We start from the raw sequence: 16,682 nt of genomic DNA on the forward strand, positions 1-16,682 counted from the left end.
GGAGGAGTACCACCAAGTACCGCCCCCAGGGAGGAGAGCCCCAGCCCCCCCCCCGGAGCACCCCCAAACGCTCGCCCTGGAGCCCAGGTACCACCGAGCACGGCTGGGGGGGGGGGAACAGGCCGGCGGGCCCAGGCGTCCGGGAGCGGGCCCAGGCGTCCGGGGCGGAGCGCGGCGGCCCCTCCTCCGCCTCCTCCTCTCGCGAGACGCTCGGTCGTGTCACGGGCCGGACGGGGGTAAACGGAGACCCCCCCCCCCAGCCCGGCCGCCCCCCGGCCCCACGCCGAGCCCCACGGCCCCACGCCGAGCCCCCCGGCCGCCCCCCCCGCCCCATACTGAGCCCCACAGCTACCCCACGCTGAGCCCCGCGGCCCCATGGGCCGGTGCCGAGCCCCTTGGCTGCCCCACGGCCCCACACCGAGCCCCCCGGCCCCACACCGAGCCCCCCGGCCGCCCACGGGCTGGTGCCGAGCCCCTTGGCTGCCCCACGGCCCCACGCCGAGCCCCCCGGCAGCCCCCCCCCGCCCCATACTGAGCCCCACAGCTACCCCACGCTGAGCCCCGGGGCCCCACGGGCCGGTGCAGAGCCCCTTGGCTGCCCCACGGCCCCACACCGAGCCCCCCGGCCCCACACCGAGCCCCCCGGCCGCCCACGGGCTGGTGCCGAGCCCCTTGGCTGCCACACGGCCCCACGCCGAGCCCCCCGGCAGCCCCCCCCCGCCCCATACTGAGCCCCACAGCTACCCCACGCTGAGCCCCGCGGCCCCACGCCGAGCCCCCCGGCAGCCCCCCCCCGCCCCATACTGAGCCCCACAGCTACCCCACGCTGAGCCCCGCGGCCCCACGCCGAGCCCCCCGGCCCCACGCCGAGCCCCCCGGCCGCCCCCCCCGCCCCATACTGAGCCCCACAGCTACCCCACGCTGAGCCCCGCGGCCCCACGCCGAGCCCCCCGGCCCCACGCCGAGCCCCCCGGCCACCCCCCCCGCCCCATACTGAGCCCCACAGCTACCCCATGCTGAGCCCCGCGGCCCCACGCCGAGCCCCCCGGCCCCACGCCGAGCCCCCCGGCCACCCCCCCCGCCCCATACTGAGCCCCACAGCTACCCCACGCTGAGCCCCGCGGCCCCACGGGCTGGTGCAGAGCCCCTTGGCTGCCCCCCGGCCCCACACCGAGCCCCCTGGCCACCCCCCCCGCCCCATACTGAGCCCCACAGCTACCCCACGCTGAGCCCCGCGGCCCCACGGGCTGGTGCCGAGCCCCTTGGCTGCCCCACGGCCCCACGCCGAGCCCCCCGGCAGCCCCCCCCGCCCCATACTGAGCCCCACAGCTACCCCACGCTGAGCCCCGCGGCCCCACGGGCCGGTGCCGAGCCCCTTGGCTGCCCCCCGGCCCCACGCCGAGCCCCACGGCCGCCCCCCCGCCCCATACTGAGCCCCACAGCTACCCCACGCTGAGCCCCGCGGCCCCACGGGCCGGCGCCGAGCCCCTTGGCTGCCCCACGGCCCCACACCGAGCCCCCCGGCCGCCCCCCCACCCCATACTGAGCCCCACAGCTACCCCACGCTGAGCCCCGCGGCCCCACGGGCCGGTGCTGAGCCCCTTGGCTGCCCCACGGCCCCACGCCGAGCCCCCCGGCAGCCCCCCCCGCCCCATACTGAGCCCCACAGCTACCCCACGCTGAGCCCCGCAGCCCCACGAGCCGGTGCCGAGCCCCTTGGCTGCCCCACGGCCCCATGTCAGGCCCCATGGCCGCCCCCCCCCAGCCCCATGCTGAGCCCCACGGCTGCCCCACAGCCCCACGCTGCACCCCACGGCCCCATGGGCCAGTGCCGAGCCCCTTGGCCACCCCACAACCCCATGCTGGGCCCCATGGCTGCCCCTCCAGCCCCATGCTGAGCCCCACAGCCCTACACTGCACCCCCCCAGCCGCCCCATGGCCCCCACAGGCTGGCGCTGAGCCCCACAGCCACCCCCCCCAGCCCCACGCTGAGCCCCATGGCTGACCCACGCCCCCCTCCACCAGATAAGGCCAGGGAATGGCGTCGGGGGCGTGGGGGGGGTGCCCGGACGCATGGGCCACCCCCTCCGGGGCAGGGCGGGTGGGTGCCCCGGACTTCGCCCAGTGCTTATCGGGGTGGGGTGGAGTGGGGTGGGGTGCGTCCCCCGCACCTGGCACCGCGTGACACGCCACGTCACGCCGAGCCACGTCACGCCAAGCACGGTCACAGCAAGGTGGGTCAGGCCAAGGTGGGTCTCGCCGAGGTGGGTCAGGCCAACGTGGGTCTCACCAACGTGGGTCAGGCCGAGGTGGGTCAGGCCAAGGTGGGTCTCGCCGAGGTGGGTCACGCCAAGGTGGGTCACACTAAGGTGGGTCACACCAAGTCTGGTCATGCCAAGGTGGGTCATGCCAAGGTGGGTCATGCCAAGGTGGGTCACGCCAAGTCTGGTCGTGCCAAGGTGATCATGCCAAGGTGGGTCATGCCAAGGTGGGTCACACCAAGTCTGGTCATGCCAAGGTGATCATGCCAAGGTGGGTCATGCCAAGGTGGGTCATGCCAAGGTGGGTCACGCCAAGTCTGGTCGTGCCAAGGTGGGTCACACCAAGTCTGGTCATGCCAAGGTGGGTCATGCCAAGGTGGGTCATGCCAAGGTGGGTCACACCAAGTCTGGTCATGCCAAGGTGGGTCATGCCAAGGTGGGTCACGCCAAGTCTGGTCGTGCCAAGTCTGGTCATGCCAAGGTGGGTCACACTAAGGTGGGTCACACTAAGGTGGGTCACGCCAAGACTGGTCATGCCCAGGTGGGTCATGCCAAGGTGGGTCACGCCAAGCCGTGTCACACCAACTCCGGTCACGCCAAGACACACCATGTGGCCTTCTCCCCACCCCAGCCCGGACGCCTGGGCCCCCTATCAGAGCGCGAGCCGGGGCTGCGCCGGCCCGACCCACCGCCGCCATCTTCTCCCAGGTGGTCGCCGCCGCCGCCATGGGGCCGGGCGCCGTCGCTGCCGCCGCCCTCCTGACGGCCGCCGCCGCGCTGCTGCCGCTGCCCGCCGAGGCCTACATCCACGCGGTGGGCGGCCCCGCGGCGCGGCGCGGCGCTTTTGGGGTGGTTCGGGGCGGTTCCAGGCGGGTTCGGGGCGGTTCGGGGTGGTTTCGGGGCAGTTTGGGGTGATTCAGGGCGGTTCCGGGCAGTTTTGGGGCGGTTTGGGGCAGTTCCAGGCGGTTTTGGGGTGGTTCAGGGCGGTTCCAGGCGGTTTCGGGGCAGTTCGGGGTGGTTTCGGGGCAGTTTGGGGTGGTTCAGGGCGGTTCCAGGCGGTTTCGGGGCAGTTCGGGGTGGTTTCGGGGCAGTTTGGGGTGGTTCAGGGCGGTTCCAGGCGGGTTCGGGGCGGTTCGGGGTGGTTTCGGGGCAGTTTGGGGTGGTTCAGGGCGGTTCCGGGCGGTTTCGGGGCGGTTCGGGGTGGTTTCGGGGCAGTTTGGGGTGGTTCAGGGCGGTTCCAGGCGGTTTCGGGGCGGTTCGGGGTGGTTTCGGGGCAGTTTGGGGTGGTTCAGGGCGGTTCCGGGCGGTTTTGGGGCAGTTCGGGGTGGTTTTGGGGCAGTTTGGGGTGGTTCAGGGCGGTTCCAGGCGGTTTCGGGGCGGTTCGGGGTGGTTTTGGGGCAGTTTTGAGGTGGTTCAGGGCGGTTTTGGGGCAGTTCCAGGCGGTTTCAGGGTGGTTCGAGGCGGTTTCGGGGCAGTTTTTGTGCAGTTCGAGGCGGTTTGGGGGCAGTTTCAGGTGGTTCGGGGTGGTTCCGGGGCGGTTCCAGGCGGTTTTGGGGCAGTTCCAGGCGGTTTCGGGGTGGTTCGAGGCAGTTTCGGGGCAGATTTTGTGCAGTTCGAGGCAGTTTGGGGGCAGTTTGGGGTGGTTTGGGGGCAGTTTCGGGTGGTTCGGGGTGGTTCCGGGGCGGTTCCAGGCGGTTTCGGGGCGGTTCCAGGCGGTTTGAGGTGGTTTCGGGGCAGTTCAGGGTGGTTTGGGGCAGTTCAAGGTGGTTTCAGGGCAATTCGGGGTGGTTTGGGGGCAGTTTCGGGTGGTTCAGGGCAGTTTTGGGGTGGTTCAGGGCAGTTCAAGGTGTTTTCAGGGTGGTTTGAGGGCGGTTTTGGATGGTTTGGGGCGGTTTTGGGGCAGATCAGGGTCCTTTCTGGGAGGTTTGGGGTGGTTCTGGGGCAGTATGGGGTGGTTTGGGGGCAGTTCAGGGCAGTTTGAGGGTGGTTCAGGGCAGTTTGAGGGTGGTTCTGGGGCAGTTTGGGGCAATTTGAGGTGGTTTCGGGGCAGTTCTGGGTGGTTTCGGGACAGTTTAGGGCGGTTTCGGGATGGTTTGAAGTGGTTCGGGGCGGTTCAGGGCAGTTTTAGGGCAGTTTGGGGTGGTTTGGGGCAGTTTCAGGGTGGTTCCAGGCAGTTTTGGGGTGGTTCAGGGCGGTTTTGGGGGGTTTTGGGGTGGTTCCAGGGGGTTTCAGGGTGGTTTAGGGCAGTTTCAGGGCAGTTTCGGGGGCTTCGGGGCAGTTCCAGGTGTTTTTGGGGCGGTTCGGGGCAGTTTCAGGGAGGTTTCGGGGCAGTTCCAGGCGGTTCAGGGCAGTGTTGGGGCAGTTTCAGGGTGGTTCGGGGCAGTTTCGGGGCGGTTCCGGGTGGGTTTAGGGTGGTTCGGGGCAGTTCTGGGAGGTTTTGAGCCAGTTCTGGTCGGTTCCAGGCGATTCCGGGTGGGTTCGGGGCAGTTTCGGGGCGGTTCCAGGTGGGTTTAGGGTAGTTCAGGGCAGTTCGGGGAGGTTTTGGGCCAGTTCTGGGCGGTTCCGGGCGGGTTCGGGGCAGTTTCGGGGCGGTTCCAGGTGGGTTTAGGGTAGTTCAGGGCAGTTCCGGGAGGTTTTGGGCCAGTTCTGGGCGGTTCCAGGCGATTCCGGGTGGGTTCGGGGCAGTTTCGGGGCGGTTCCAGGTGGGTTTAGGGTAGTTCAGGGCAGTTCCGGGAGGTTTTGGGCCAGTTCTGGGCGGTTCCGGGCGGGTTCGGGGCAGTTTCGGGGCGGTTCCAGGCGGGTTTAGGGTGGTTCGGGGCAGTTCCAGGAGGTTTTGAGCCAGTTCTGGGCGGTTCCAGGCGGTTCCGGGCAGGTTCGGGGCAGTTTCGGGGCGGTTTCAGGATGGTTCGGGGCGGTTCCGAGTGGTTCCGGGCGGTTCCGGGGCGGTTCGGGGCAGGCTTGGGGCAGTTCCGAGTGGTTCGAGGTGGTTCCAGGCAGGTTCGGGGCAGTTCCGGGCGGATTCGGGGCGGTTCGGGGCGGTTCCGGGTGGGTTCGGGGCGGTTCCAGGCGGGTTCCGAGTGGTTCGGGGCGGTTTGGGGCAGTTCCAGGCGGGTTCAGGGCGGGTTTGGGGCAGTTCAGGGCGGTTCCGAGTGGTTCAGGGCCGTTCCGGGCGGTTCCGGGCGGGCTCGGGGCGGTTCGGGGCGGGTTCGGGGCGGTTCCGGGCGGGTTCGGGGCGGTTCGGGGCGGTTTGGGGCGGTTCCGAGTGGTTCAGGGCTGTTCCGGGCGGTTTCGGGGCGGGTTTGGGGCAGTTCGGGGCGGGTTTGGGGCAGTTCGGGGCAGGTTCGGGGCGGTTCGGGGCGGTTCGGGGCGGGTTCGGGGCGGTTCGGGGCGGTTCGGGGCGGGTTCGGGGCGGTTCGGGGCGGTTCGGGGCGGTTCGGGGCGGGTTCGGGGCGGTTCGGGGCGGTTCGGGGTGGTTCGGGGCGGTTCCGAGTGGTTCAGGGCCGTTCCGGGCGGTTTCGGGGCGGGTTTGGGGCAGTTCGGGGCAGGTTCGGGGCAGGTTCGGGGCGGTTCCGGGCGGGTTCGGGGCGGTTCGGGGCGGGTTCGGGGCGGTTCGGGGCGGTTCGGGGCGGTTCCGAGTGGTTCAGGGCCGTTCCGGGCGGTTTCGGGGCGGGTTTGGGGCAGTTCGGGGCAGGTTCGGGGCGGTTCGGGGCGGTTCGGGGCGGGTTCGGGGCGGTTCCGGGTGGGTTCGGGGCGGTTCGGGGCGGTTCGGGGCGGTTCCGGGCGGGTTCGGGGCGGTTCGGGGCGGTTCGGGGCGGTTCCGAGTGGGTTCGGGGCAGTTCCGGGCGGATTCGGGGCGGTTCCGAGTGGGTTCGGGGCGGTTCCAGGCGGGTTCCGAGTGGTTCGGGGCGGTTTGGGGCAGTTCCAGGCGGGTTCCGGGCGGGTTCCGGGCGGTTCGGGGCGGGTTCGGGGCGGTTCCGGGCGGGTTCGGGGCGGTTCGGGGCGGGTTCGGGGCGGTTCGGGGCGGGTTCGGGGCGGTTCGGGGCGGGTTCGGGGCGGTTCCGGGCGGGTTCGGGGTGGTTCGGGGCGGTTCGGGGCAGGTTCGGGGCGGTTCGGGGCGGGTTCGGGGCGGTTCGGGGCGGTTCGGGGCAGGTTCGGGGCGGTTCGGGGCGGGTTCGGGGCGGTTCGGGGCGGTTCCGGGCGGGTTCCGGGCGGGTTCGGGGCGGTTCGGGGCGGTTCGGGGCGGTTCCGGGCGGGTTCGGGGCGGGTTCGGGGCAGTTCGGGGCAGGTTCGGGGCGGTTCCGGGCGGGTTCGGGGCGGTTCGGGGCGGTTCGGGGCGGTTCCGGGCGGGTTCGGGGCGGTTCGGGGCGGGTTCGGGGCGGTTCGGGGCGGTTCCGGGCGGGTTCCGGGCGGGTTCGGGGCGGTTCGGGGCGGTTCGGGGCGGTTCGGGGCGGTTCCGGGCGGGTTCGGGGCGGTTCGGGGCGGGTTCGGGGCGGTTCGGGGCGGTTCGGGGCGGGTTCGGGGCGGTTCGGGGCGGTTCCGGGCGGGTTCGGGGCGGTTCGGGGCGGTTCGGGGCGGTTCGGGGCGGTTCCGGGCGGGTTCGGGGCGGTTCGGGGCGGGTTCGGGGCGGTTCGGGGCGGGTTCGGGGCGGTTCGGGGCGGTTCGGGGCAGGTTCGGGGCGGTTCGGGGCGGGTTCGGGGCGGTTCGGGGCGGTTCCGGGCGGGTTCCGGGCGGGTTCGGGGCGGTTCGGGGCGGTTCGGGGCGGTTCCGGGCGGGTTCGGGGCGGGTTCGGGGCAGTTCGGGGCAGGTTCGGGGCGGTTCCGGGCGGGTTCGGGGCGGTTCGGGGCGGTTCGGGGCGGTTCCGGGCGGGTTCGGGGCGGTTCGGGGCGGGTTCGGGGCGGTTCGGGGCGGTTCCGGGCGGGTTCCGGGCGGGTTCGGGGCGGTTCGGGGCGGTTCGGGGCGGTTCGGGGCGGTTCCGGGCGGGTTCGGGGCGGTTCGGGGCGGGTTCGGGGCGGTTCGGGGCGGTTCGGGGCGGGTTCGGGGCGGTTCGGGGCGGTTCCGGGCGGGTTCGGGGCGGTTCGGGGCGGTTCGGGGCGGTTCGGGGCGGGTTCGGGGCGGTTCCGGGCGGGTTCGGGGCGGTTCGGGGCGGTTCGGGGCAGGTTCCGGGCAGGTTCGAGGCAGTTCCGGGCGGGTTCGGGGCGGTTCTGGGCGGGTTTGGGGCGGTTCGGGGAGGTTCGGGGCAGTTTGGGGCAGTTCGGGGCAGGTTCCGGGCAGGTTCGAGGCAGTTCCGGGCGGGTTCGGGGCGGTTCGGGGCGGGTTCGGGGCGGTTCCGGGCGGGTTCGGGGCGGTTCGGGGCGGTTCGGGGCAGGTTCCGGGCAGGTTCGAGGCAGTTCCGGGCGGGTTCGGGGCGGTTCTGGGCGGGTTTGGGGCGGTTCGGGGAGGTTCGGGGCGGTTCGGGGCAGTTTGGGGCAGTTCGGGGCAGGTTCCGGGCAGGTTCGAGGCGGTTCCGGGCGGGTTCGGGGCGGTTCTGGGCGGGTTTGGGGCGGTTTGGGGCAGTTCGGGGCAGGTTCGGGGCGGGTTCGGGGCGGTTCGGGGCGGTTCGGGGCGGGTTCCGGGCGGGTTCGGGGCGGTTCGGGGCGGTTCGGGGCGGTTCGGGGCGGTTCGGGGCGGGTTCGGGGCGGTTCGGGGCGGTTCGGGGCGGTTCGGGGCGGTTCCGGGCGGGTTAGGGGTGGTTCGGGGCGGGTTCGGGGCGGTTCGGGGCGGGTTCGGGGCGGTTCGGGGCGGTTCGGGGCGGTTCCGGGCGGGTTCGGGGAGGGTTTGGGGCGGTTCGGGGCGGTTCCGGGCGGGGTCGGGGCGGTTCCGGGCGGGTTCGGGGCGGTTCGGGGCGGTTCGGGGCAGGTTCGGGGCGGTTCGGGGCAGTTCGGGGCGGTTCGGGGCGGTTCGGGGCGGGTTCGGGGCGGTTCGGGGCGGTTCCGGGCGGGTTCGGGGCGGGTTCGGGGCGGTTCGGGGCGGTTCCGGGCGGTTCGGGGCGGTTCGGGGCGGTTCGGGGCCGTTCCGGGCGGTTCGGGGCGGGTTCGGGGCGGTTCGGGGCGGTTCCGGGCGGTTCGGGGCGGGTTCGGGGCGGTTCGGGGCGGTTCGGGGCGGTTCGGGGCGGTTCCGGGCGGGTTCCGGGCGGGTTCGGGGCGGTTCCGGGCGGGTTCGGGGCGGTTCCGGGCGGGTTCGGGGTGGTTCGGGGCGGTTCGGGGCCGTTCCGGGCGGTTTCGGGGCGGGTTTGGGGCGGTTCGGGGCGGTTCGGGGCGGTTCGGGGCGGGTTCGGGGCGGTTCCGGGCGGGTTCCGGGCGGGTTCGGGGCGGTTCGGGGCGGTTCGGGGCGCCCGCCGACGCCGCGGCCGGCTCCCGCCAGGTGCTGGCCCCCAACGCCACCGTGGAGTTCGCCGACCTGCCGGCGCTCTTCGGCGCCCCGCTGCCTCGCCAAGGCCTCCTGGTAGGCGGCCGCCCCGGACGCCTGGGCCCCCGAGGCCGGGGGAGGGCGGGTGGGGGAGGGGAGGCCCGGACGCCTGGGCCCCTCCACCCCCCCCCCCGTTTCCCGCAGGGCTTCGTGGTGGAGGCCCGGCCCAGCAACGCCTGCCGGCCCATCGCGCCGGCGCCCGGCGCCAACGGCACCGTCTTCATCGCCCTCGTGCGCCGCTACGACTGCGACTTCGACGTCAAGGTCGGGGGGGGGGGGGGGTCGCGCCCCGGGCCGGGGGTCGGGCCGGGGGGTCCTGACCCCTCCCCGAAGCCCCTCCCCCCCCCCCCCGACCTCCGCCGCCGTCCCCCCCACCACCACGCAGGTGCTGCACGCGCAGCAGGCCGGCTTCGGCGCCGCCGTGGTGCACAACGTGGACTCGGAGAAGCTGCTCAGCATGGTCTGGAGCGACGGTGAGTGGTGGCTCCGCGGTGGCTCCAGCACAGCCCCGTCGTGGTCCGTCACGGCTCCACCGTGGCCGTCGTGGTCCGTCACGGCTCCATCATGGCACCATCGTGGTCCGTCACGGCTCCACCATGGCCGTCGTGGTCCATAATGGCTCCATCATGGCCGTCGTGGTCCGTCATGGCTCCATCATGGCCATCGTGGTCCATCACGGCTCCATCATGGCCGTCGTGGTCCATCACGGCTCCACCATGGCCGTCGTGGTCCGTCACGGCTCCATCATGGCACCGTTGTGGTCCGTCACGGTTCCACCATGGCCGATGTGGTCCATCATGGCTCCATCATGGTCCATCATGGCACCGTTGTGGTCCGTCACGGCTCCACCATGGCCGTCGTGGTCCATCATGGCTCCATCATGGTCCATCATGGCACCGTTGTGGTCCATCATGGCTCCATCATGGTCCATCATGGCACCGTTGTGGTCCATCACGATTCCACCATGGCCGTCGTGGTCCATCATGGCCCATCATGGCTCCGTTGTGGTCTGCCATGGCTGTCGAGGTCCTTCCACAGCTCCATCATGGTCCATTACAGCTCCACCATGGCCGTCGTGGTCCATCATGGCTCCATCATGGTCCATCATGGCACCGTTGTGGTCCATCATGGTTCCACCATGGCCGTCGTGGTCCATCATGGCCCATCATGGCTCCGTTGTGGTCTGCCATGGCTGTCGAGGTCCTTCCACAGCTCCATCATGGTCCATCACAGCTCCACCATGGCCGTCATGGTCCATCATGGCTCCATCATGGTCCATCATGGCACCGTTGTGGTCCATCATGGTTCCACCATGGCCGTCGTGGTCCATCATGGCCCATCATGGCTCCGTTGTGGTCTGCCATGGCTGTCGAGGTCCTTCCACAGCTCCGTCATGGTCCATCATGGCTCCACTGTGGCCGTCATGGCTCCGTTGTGGCCATCGTGGCCTCGTCATGGCTGTGGTGACCTGTCACGGCTCCTTCACGGCCGTCATGGCTCCGCTGTGGCCCCTCACAGCTGTCATGGTCCCGTGGACCTGTCGGGGCCATCACGGCCCTGTCATGGCCCTATGGTGGCCATCGTGGCCCCGTGGTGGCCCCGTGGTGGAAGTAACGGCCCCATGGTGGCCCCGTGGTGGCTGTCATGGCCCCGTGGTGGCCATCATGACCCTGTGGTGGCCCCATGGTGGCCATTGTGGCCCCATCACTGCCCCATGGTGGCCATCATGGCCCCGTGGTGGCCCCGTGGTGGAAGTAACGGCCCCATGGTGGCCCCGTGGTGGCTGTAATGGCCCCGTGGTGGCCATCATGACCCTGTGGTGGCCCCATGGTGGCCATTGTGGCCCCATCACTGCCCCATGGTGACCATCATGGCCCCGTGGTTGCCCCCCGGTGGCTGTTGTGGCCCCACAGTGGCCTCGTGGCGGCCCCATGGTGACCGCACTGGCCCCGTGGTGGCCCACGGTGGCCGTGGTGGCCCCGTGGTGGCCCCATGGTGACTGTGGTGGCCCCGTGGTGGCTGTGGTGGCCCCGCAGTGGCCCCACAGTGGCCATGGTGGCCCTGTGGTGGCCATGGTGGCCTCGTGGTGGCCCCGCGGTGGCCCCGTGGTGGCCGTGGTGGCCCCGTGGTGGCCCGTGGTGGCCCCGTGGTGGCCCCGTGGTGGCCCTGCAGTGGCCCCGTGGTGGCTGTGGTGGCCGTGGTGGCTGCGGTGGCCCGTGGTGGCCCTGCGGTGGCCGTGGTGGCCCATGGTGGCCCCATGGTGACTGCAGTGGCCCCGTGGTGGCCCAGTGGTGGCCCCATCGTGGCCCCGCGGTGGCCCTGTGGTGGCTGTGGTGGCCGTGGTGGACCCACGGTGGCCCCGTGGTGGCTGTGGTAGCCCCGTGGTGGCCCTACGGTGGCCCGCAGTGGCCCTGTGGTGGCCGTGGTGGCCGTTGTGGCCCCATGGTGGCCCCATGGTGGCCGTGGTGGACCCGTGGTGGCCCGCGGTGGCCATGGTGGCCCCGTGGTGGCCATGGTGGCCCCACGGTACCCGTGGTGGCCCCGTGGTGGCCCTGTGGTGGCCTGCAGTGGCCCTGTGGTGGCCATGGTGGCTGTGGTGGTCCCATGGTGACCGCCGTGGCCCCATGGTGGCCCGTGGTGGCCCTGTGGTGGCCCGTGGTGGTCCTGCGGTGGCCGTGGTGGTCCCATAGTGGCCGTGGTGGCCCCGTGGTGGCCCGTGGTGGCCCCGCAGTGGCTGTGGTGGCCCCGCAGTGGCCGTGGTGGCCCCATGGTGGCCCCGTGGTGGCCATGGTGGCCGTGGTGGCCCCGTGGCCCCGTGGTGGCCCCGTGGTGGCTGCAGTGGCCCCGCAGTGGCCCGTGGCGGCCCCGCGGTGGCCCCGTGGTGGCCATGGTGGCTGTGGTGGCCCCGCCATGGCCCTGTGGTGGCCATGGTGGCTGCAGTGGCCCGTGGTGGCCCCGCGGTGGCCGCAGTGGCCCTGCGGTGGCCGTGGTGGCCCCGTGGTGGCCGCAGTGGCCCCGCGGTGGCCGTGGTGGCCCCGCGGTGGCCCTGCGGTGGCCGTGGTGGCCGCGGTGGCCCGTGGTGGCCCTGCGGTGGCCGTGGTGGCCCCGCGGTGGCCGCAGTGGCCCCGTGGTGGCCGCAGTGGCCCTGCGGTGGCCATGGCGGCCCCGTGGTGGCCGTGGTGGCCCTGCGGTGGCTGTGGTGGCCCCGTGGTGGCCCCGTGGTGGCCCCGTGGCGGCCCCGTGGTGGCCGCAGTGGCCCGTGGTGGCCGTGGCGGCCCCGCGGTGGCTGTGGTGGCCCCGCGGTGGCCCCGTGGTGGCCCCGCGGTGGCCCCGCGGTGGCCGTGGTGGCCCCGTGGTGGCCCGTGGTGGCCCCGCAGTGGCCCCGCGGCGGCCCCGGCTGAGGCGGCGCCGTGGCAGCGCGCCGGCGGGAGCGGATCGCCATCCCGGCCGTGTTCGTGGGGCAGCGCGCCGCCGCCCTCCTGCGCCGCACCTTCAGCTACGCCCGCGGGTACGGCCCGCCCGGACGCCGGGGCCCCGCCCCGCCCCGCCCCCGGGACCCCCCACCCCCCCCCCCGGACGCCGGGGCCCCCAGCAGCCGCCGTCCCCGCAGGGCCCACGTCGTCCTCGTCCCGAGCCCGTCCTGCCCCTCGGCTACTGCCTGGTGCCCTTGAGCGGCGCCGCGGGCGTCGGCGCGGCCGTCGCGGGCACCGTCCTGGTGAGCCGGACGCCTGGGCCCCTCCGGGGGGGGGTGCGGGGACGCCTGGGCCCCTCCGGGGGGGGGGAGTGGGGACGCCTGGGCCCCTCCTGGGGGACACCTGGGCCCCTCCCGGGGGACGCCTGGGCCCCTCCGGGGGGGGGGGGCGGGGGGACGCCTGGGCCCCTCCTGGGGGACGCCTGGGCCCCTCCGGGGGGGGGGGCGGGGACACCTGGGCCCCTCCCGGGGGACGCCTGGGCCCCTCCGGGGGGGGGGGGCGGGGGGACGCCTGGGCCCCTCCTGGGGGACGCCTGGGCCCCTCCGGGGGGGGGGCGGGGGGACGCCTGGGCCCCTCCGGGGGGGGGGCGGGGGGGGGCCTGGGCCCCTCCGGGGGAGGGGGCGGGGGGACGCCTGGGCCCCTCCCGGGGGGGGGGGGGCATGGGGACGCCTGGGCCCCTCCCGGGGGGGGGGGCGGGGGGACGCCTGGGCCCCTCCCGGGGGACGCCTGGGCCCCTCCGGGGGGGGGGCGGGGGGACGCCTGGGCCCCTCCCGGGGGTGGAGGCGGGGGGACGCCTGGGCCCCTCCGGGGGGGGGGCGGGGGGACGCCTGGGCCCCTCACAGGGTATGTGGGGACTCCTGGGCCCATCAGGGGGGGGGGGTGCGGGGACGCCTGGGCCCCTCCCGGGGGGGGGCATGGGGACACCTGGGCCCCTCCTGGGATGGGGGTTGTGGCCCCGGACGCCTGGGCCCCCTCGCTCTTGGAGGGGGGGGCGGCCCCGGACGCCTGGGCCCCTCGCTCTTGGGGGGGGGGGCGGCCCCGGACGCCTGGGCCCCCTCGCTCTTGGGGGGCGGGGGGGCGGCCCCGGACGCCTGGGCCCGCCGCCTCGCGCAGGTCGTGCGCTGCCTCCAGCACCGCAAGCGGCTCCGGCAGAACCGGCTCTCGCGGGAGCAGCTCAGCCGGATCCCGGAGCACCAGTACCGGAAAGGTACCGGCGGCGGGGACGCCTGGGCCCCCGGACGCCTGGGCCCCCGGACGCCTGGGCCCCTGGGGGACGCTTGGGCCCCCTAGACACGTGGGCCCCCGGACGCCTGGGCCCCCCGGACGCCTGGGCCCCTGGGGGACGCTTGGGCCCCCTGGACACCTGGGTCCCTGGACACCTGGGCCCCGCGGGGACGCCTGGGCCCCCGGACGCCTGGGCCCCCGGACGCCTGGGCCCCCCGGACGCCTGGGCCCCTGGGGGACGCTTGGGCCCCCTAGACACGTGGGCCCCCGGACGCCTGGGCCCCCCGGACGCCTGGGCCCCTGGGGGACGCTTGGGCCCCCTGGACACCTGGGTCCCTGGACACCTGGGCCCCCGCGGGGACGCCTGGGCCCCCGGACGCCTGGGCCCCCGGGGGATGCCTGAGCCCCCCGGACACCTGGGCCCCCGGGGGGATGCTTGGGCCTCCCGGACACCTGGGCCCCTGGGGGGACGCCTGGGCCCCCCGGACGCCTGGGCCCCCGTGGGGACGCCTGGGCCCCCGGACGCCTGGGCTCCATCTCCGTGGCCTCATTCCCCCCCTCCCCCCCATGGCCTCGTTGACCCCCCGCGACCTCACTCGCATCCGACCCCGACCCCGCCAGGGCGCAGCCGCCCCGGACGCCTGGGCCCTCGCCACGGGGCGTGTCCGGGCCCCTCCCCCGCGCGTGGGCCCAGGCGTCCGGGCGGGAGCGGCGGTGAGTCAGCGCGGGGGGGGGGGGGGGGGGGGGGCAGGAAGCGCCGCCGCCGCCACCGCTGCCCTTATAAGGCCCTGGCGGGCGCCGGGCCCCGACCCCCCCCCCCGCACCCGCTTCCGCCCCCGCCCCTCCCCCGCTGCGCCCGGACGCCTGGGCCCCCCCCCCCAGGACGCCTGGGCCCCCCTTCTCCCCAGGGCGCCTGGGCCCGTGGGGCTGGGGGACCTGGATGCTTGCCCCCCCCCAGAGTACCTGGACCCGTGGGGCTGGGGGCCCGGACGCCTGGGCCCCCCCCCCCACCCACAAGTCATTCCATCGGGCACTGCCCGGACTCCTGGGCCCCTCCCGGACTCCTGGGCCCATGGGGCTGGGGGATCCCGGGTCCTCACCCCAAGGAGGGGTCAGGAGGGGATGGCGGGGGGGGGAGGGGGGAGCCCCATCCCGGACACCTGGGCCCCTCGTGGGGGGGTGTGTGTGTGGGGGGGGGAGGCCCCCCGGACGCCTGGGCCCCTCTCGGGGGCGGGCATAGGGGTGTGTGTGGGGGGGGGGGGGAGGCCCCCCGGACGCCTGGGCCCACGGGTGACGGGGCCCCCGCAGGGGACGCGTACGAGGTTTGCGCCATCTGCCTGGACGAGTACGAGGAGGGCGAGCGGCTGCGGGTGCTGCCCTGCGCCCACGGTGAGCGGGGCGGGGGGGGGAGGGGGGGACGCCTGGGCCCCTCCCGGACGCCTGGGCCCCCCCCCCCCCGCTGACCCCCCCCCCCTACAGCCTTCCACAGCCGCTGCGTGGACCCCTGGCTGACCCACACCCGCCGCAGCTGCCCCGTGTGCCAGCAGCGGGTGCCGCCGGGCGGGGGGGGCGGCGGCGGCGGCGCCTCCGAGCGCACCCCACTGCTGCCCCCCCAGCCCGTCTGAGCCCCCCCCCCCCCTCCAGCCCGGACGCCGGGGCCCCTCCCGGACACCGGGGCCCCTCTCGGACGCCGGGGCCCCTCTCGGATGCTCCCCCCAGATAAAGGCTCGTGGCCAAGGTGGCTCCGGCTCTTCTTGTGTGTGTGTGTTGGGGGGGGGGCACCCACGGGTGTCCGGAGCCCCACGGCGGGGCCCCTGAGTGGGGTGATGCTCCCCTTCCCCCCCCCCCACGGCCTCCAGCACCCAAAGGGGCTCCAGGACCCACCACAGCACCCAAAGGGGCTCCGGGACCCCCAAATCTGGTGTCCGAGGTGGCCTCCAGCACCCTCCACTTGGCTCGGCACCCAAAGGGGCTCCGGGACCCCCAAATCCGGTGTCCAAGATGGTCTCCAGCACCCAGAGGAGCTCTAGGACCCACCACAGCACCCAGGGGAGCTTCAGGGCCCCCGAATCCAGTGTCCGAGGTGGCCTCCAGCACCCTCCACTTGGCTCCGGCACCCAAAGGGGCTCCGGGACCCTCCCAACCTGGTGGCCACCTTGGTCCAGCCACCTGGACCCAGCTCCAGCACCCAGAGGGGCTCCAGCACCCACCACCCACCTCCCCCCAGCACCCAGAGGGGCTCCAGGGCCCCAAACACAGTGGCCACGTGGGTCCACCCCCCTCCCTGGACCTGTCTCCAGCACCCAAAGGGGCTCCAAGACCCACCACAGCACCCAAAGGGGCTCCGGGACCCCCAAATCCAGTGCCCCCGACCAGTTTCCAGCACCCAAAGGGGCTCCAGGACCCTCCAAACCCAGTGGCCACATTGGCTGGAGCCACCTGGACCCGGCTCCAGGACCCACCCAGCACCCAAGGGGCCTCTGGGACCCCCCCAAATCCAATGTCCAAGGGGTCTCCAGCACCCCCAACCCAGCTCCAGCACCCAAAGGTGCCTCAGGACCCCCAAACACAGTTGTCACATGGGTCCCGAACCCCCCCACCCCAGACTTGGCTCCAGCACCCAAAGGGGCTCCAGCACCCACCTCCCTCCAGCACCCAGAGGTGCTCCAGGACCCCCCAAATCTGGTGCCCAGGATGGTCGCCAGCACCTCCAACCTCCCCCCAGCACCCGAAGGGGCTCCAGGACGCCCCAAACCTGGTGGCCACGTGGGTCCCACCCCGCTGGACTCAACTCCAGCACCCAAAGGTGCTCCAGGACCCCCCAAAACCGGCAACCAAGACGGTCCCCAGCACCCTCAACCCAGCTCCAGCACCCAAAGGGGCTCTGGGACCCACCCAGCACCCAAGGGAGCTCCACGGCCCCCAAATCTGGTGTCTGAGGTGGTCTCCAGCACCCCCGACCCAGCTCCAACACCCAAAGGGGCTCTGGGACCCCCCAAATCCAGTGTCCAAGATGGTCTCCAGCACCCAGAGGAGCTCTGGGACCCACCACAGCACCCAGGGGAGCTTCAGGGCCCCCCACAGCACCCAAGGGAGCTCCAGGGCCCCCAAATCTGGTGTCCGAGGTGGCCTCCAGCACCCCCAACCCAGCTCCAACACCCAAAGGGGCTCCGCGATGCCCCGAACCTGGTGGCCATGGGGGTCCTGGCCACGTGGACCTGGCTCCAGCACCCAAAGGGGCTCCAGGACCCCCCACAGCACCCAAGGGAGCTCCAGGGCC

The 16,682-nt window shown here is 74.0% G+C and overlaps 1 protein-coding gene across 1 annotated transcript; it reads left to right on the forward strand.

Moving 5' to 3' along the window:
* The first annotated feature begins 4 nt into the window (after positions 1-4).
* On the forward strand, positions 5-15,142 carry LOC134154180 (E3 ubiquitin-protein ligase RNF167-like). Its single transcript, XM_062600894.1, is given in 11 exon segments — positions 5-87; positions 2,970-3,074; positions 8,661-8,741; positions 8,850-8,969; positions 9,091-9,178; positions 12,123-12,213; positions 12,316-12,338; positions 12,341-12,420; positions 13,292-13,385; positions 14,711-14,791; positions 14,882-15,142. Coding segments are annotated over 10 exon segments (891 nt in total). The 5' UTR covers positions 5-87; positions 2,970-2,987; the 3' UTR covers positions 15,028-15,142.
* The last annotated feature ends 1,540 nt before the right edge of the window (positions 15,143-16,682 follow it).

Source organism: Rhea pennata, unplaced genomic scaffold (genome assembly GCF_028389875.1).
Source record: "Rhea pennata isolate bPtePen1 unplaced genomic scaffold, bPtePen1.pri scaffold_149, whole genome shotgun sequence".
NCBI classification, from domain to species: domain Eukaryota; kingdom Metazoa; phylum Chordata; class Aves; order Rheiformes; family Rheidae; genus Rhea; species Rhea pennata.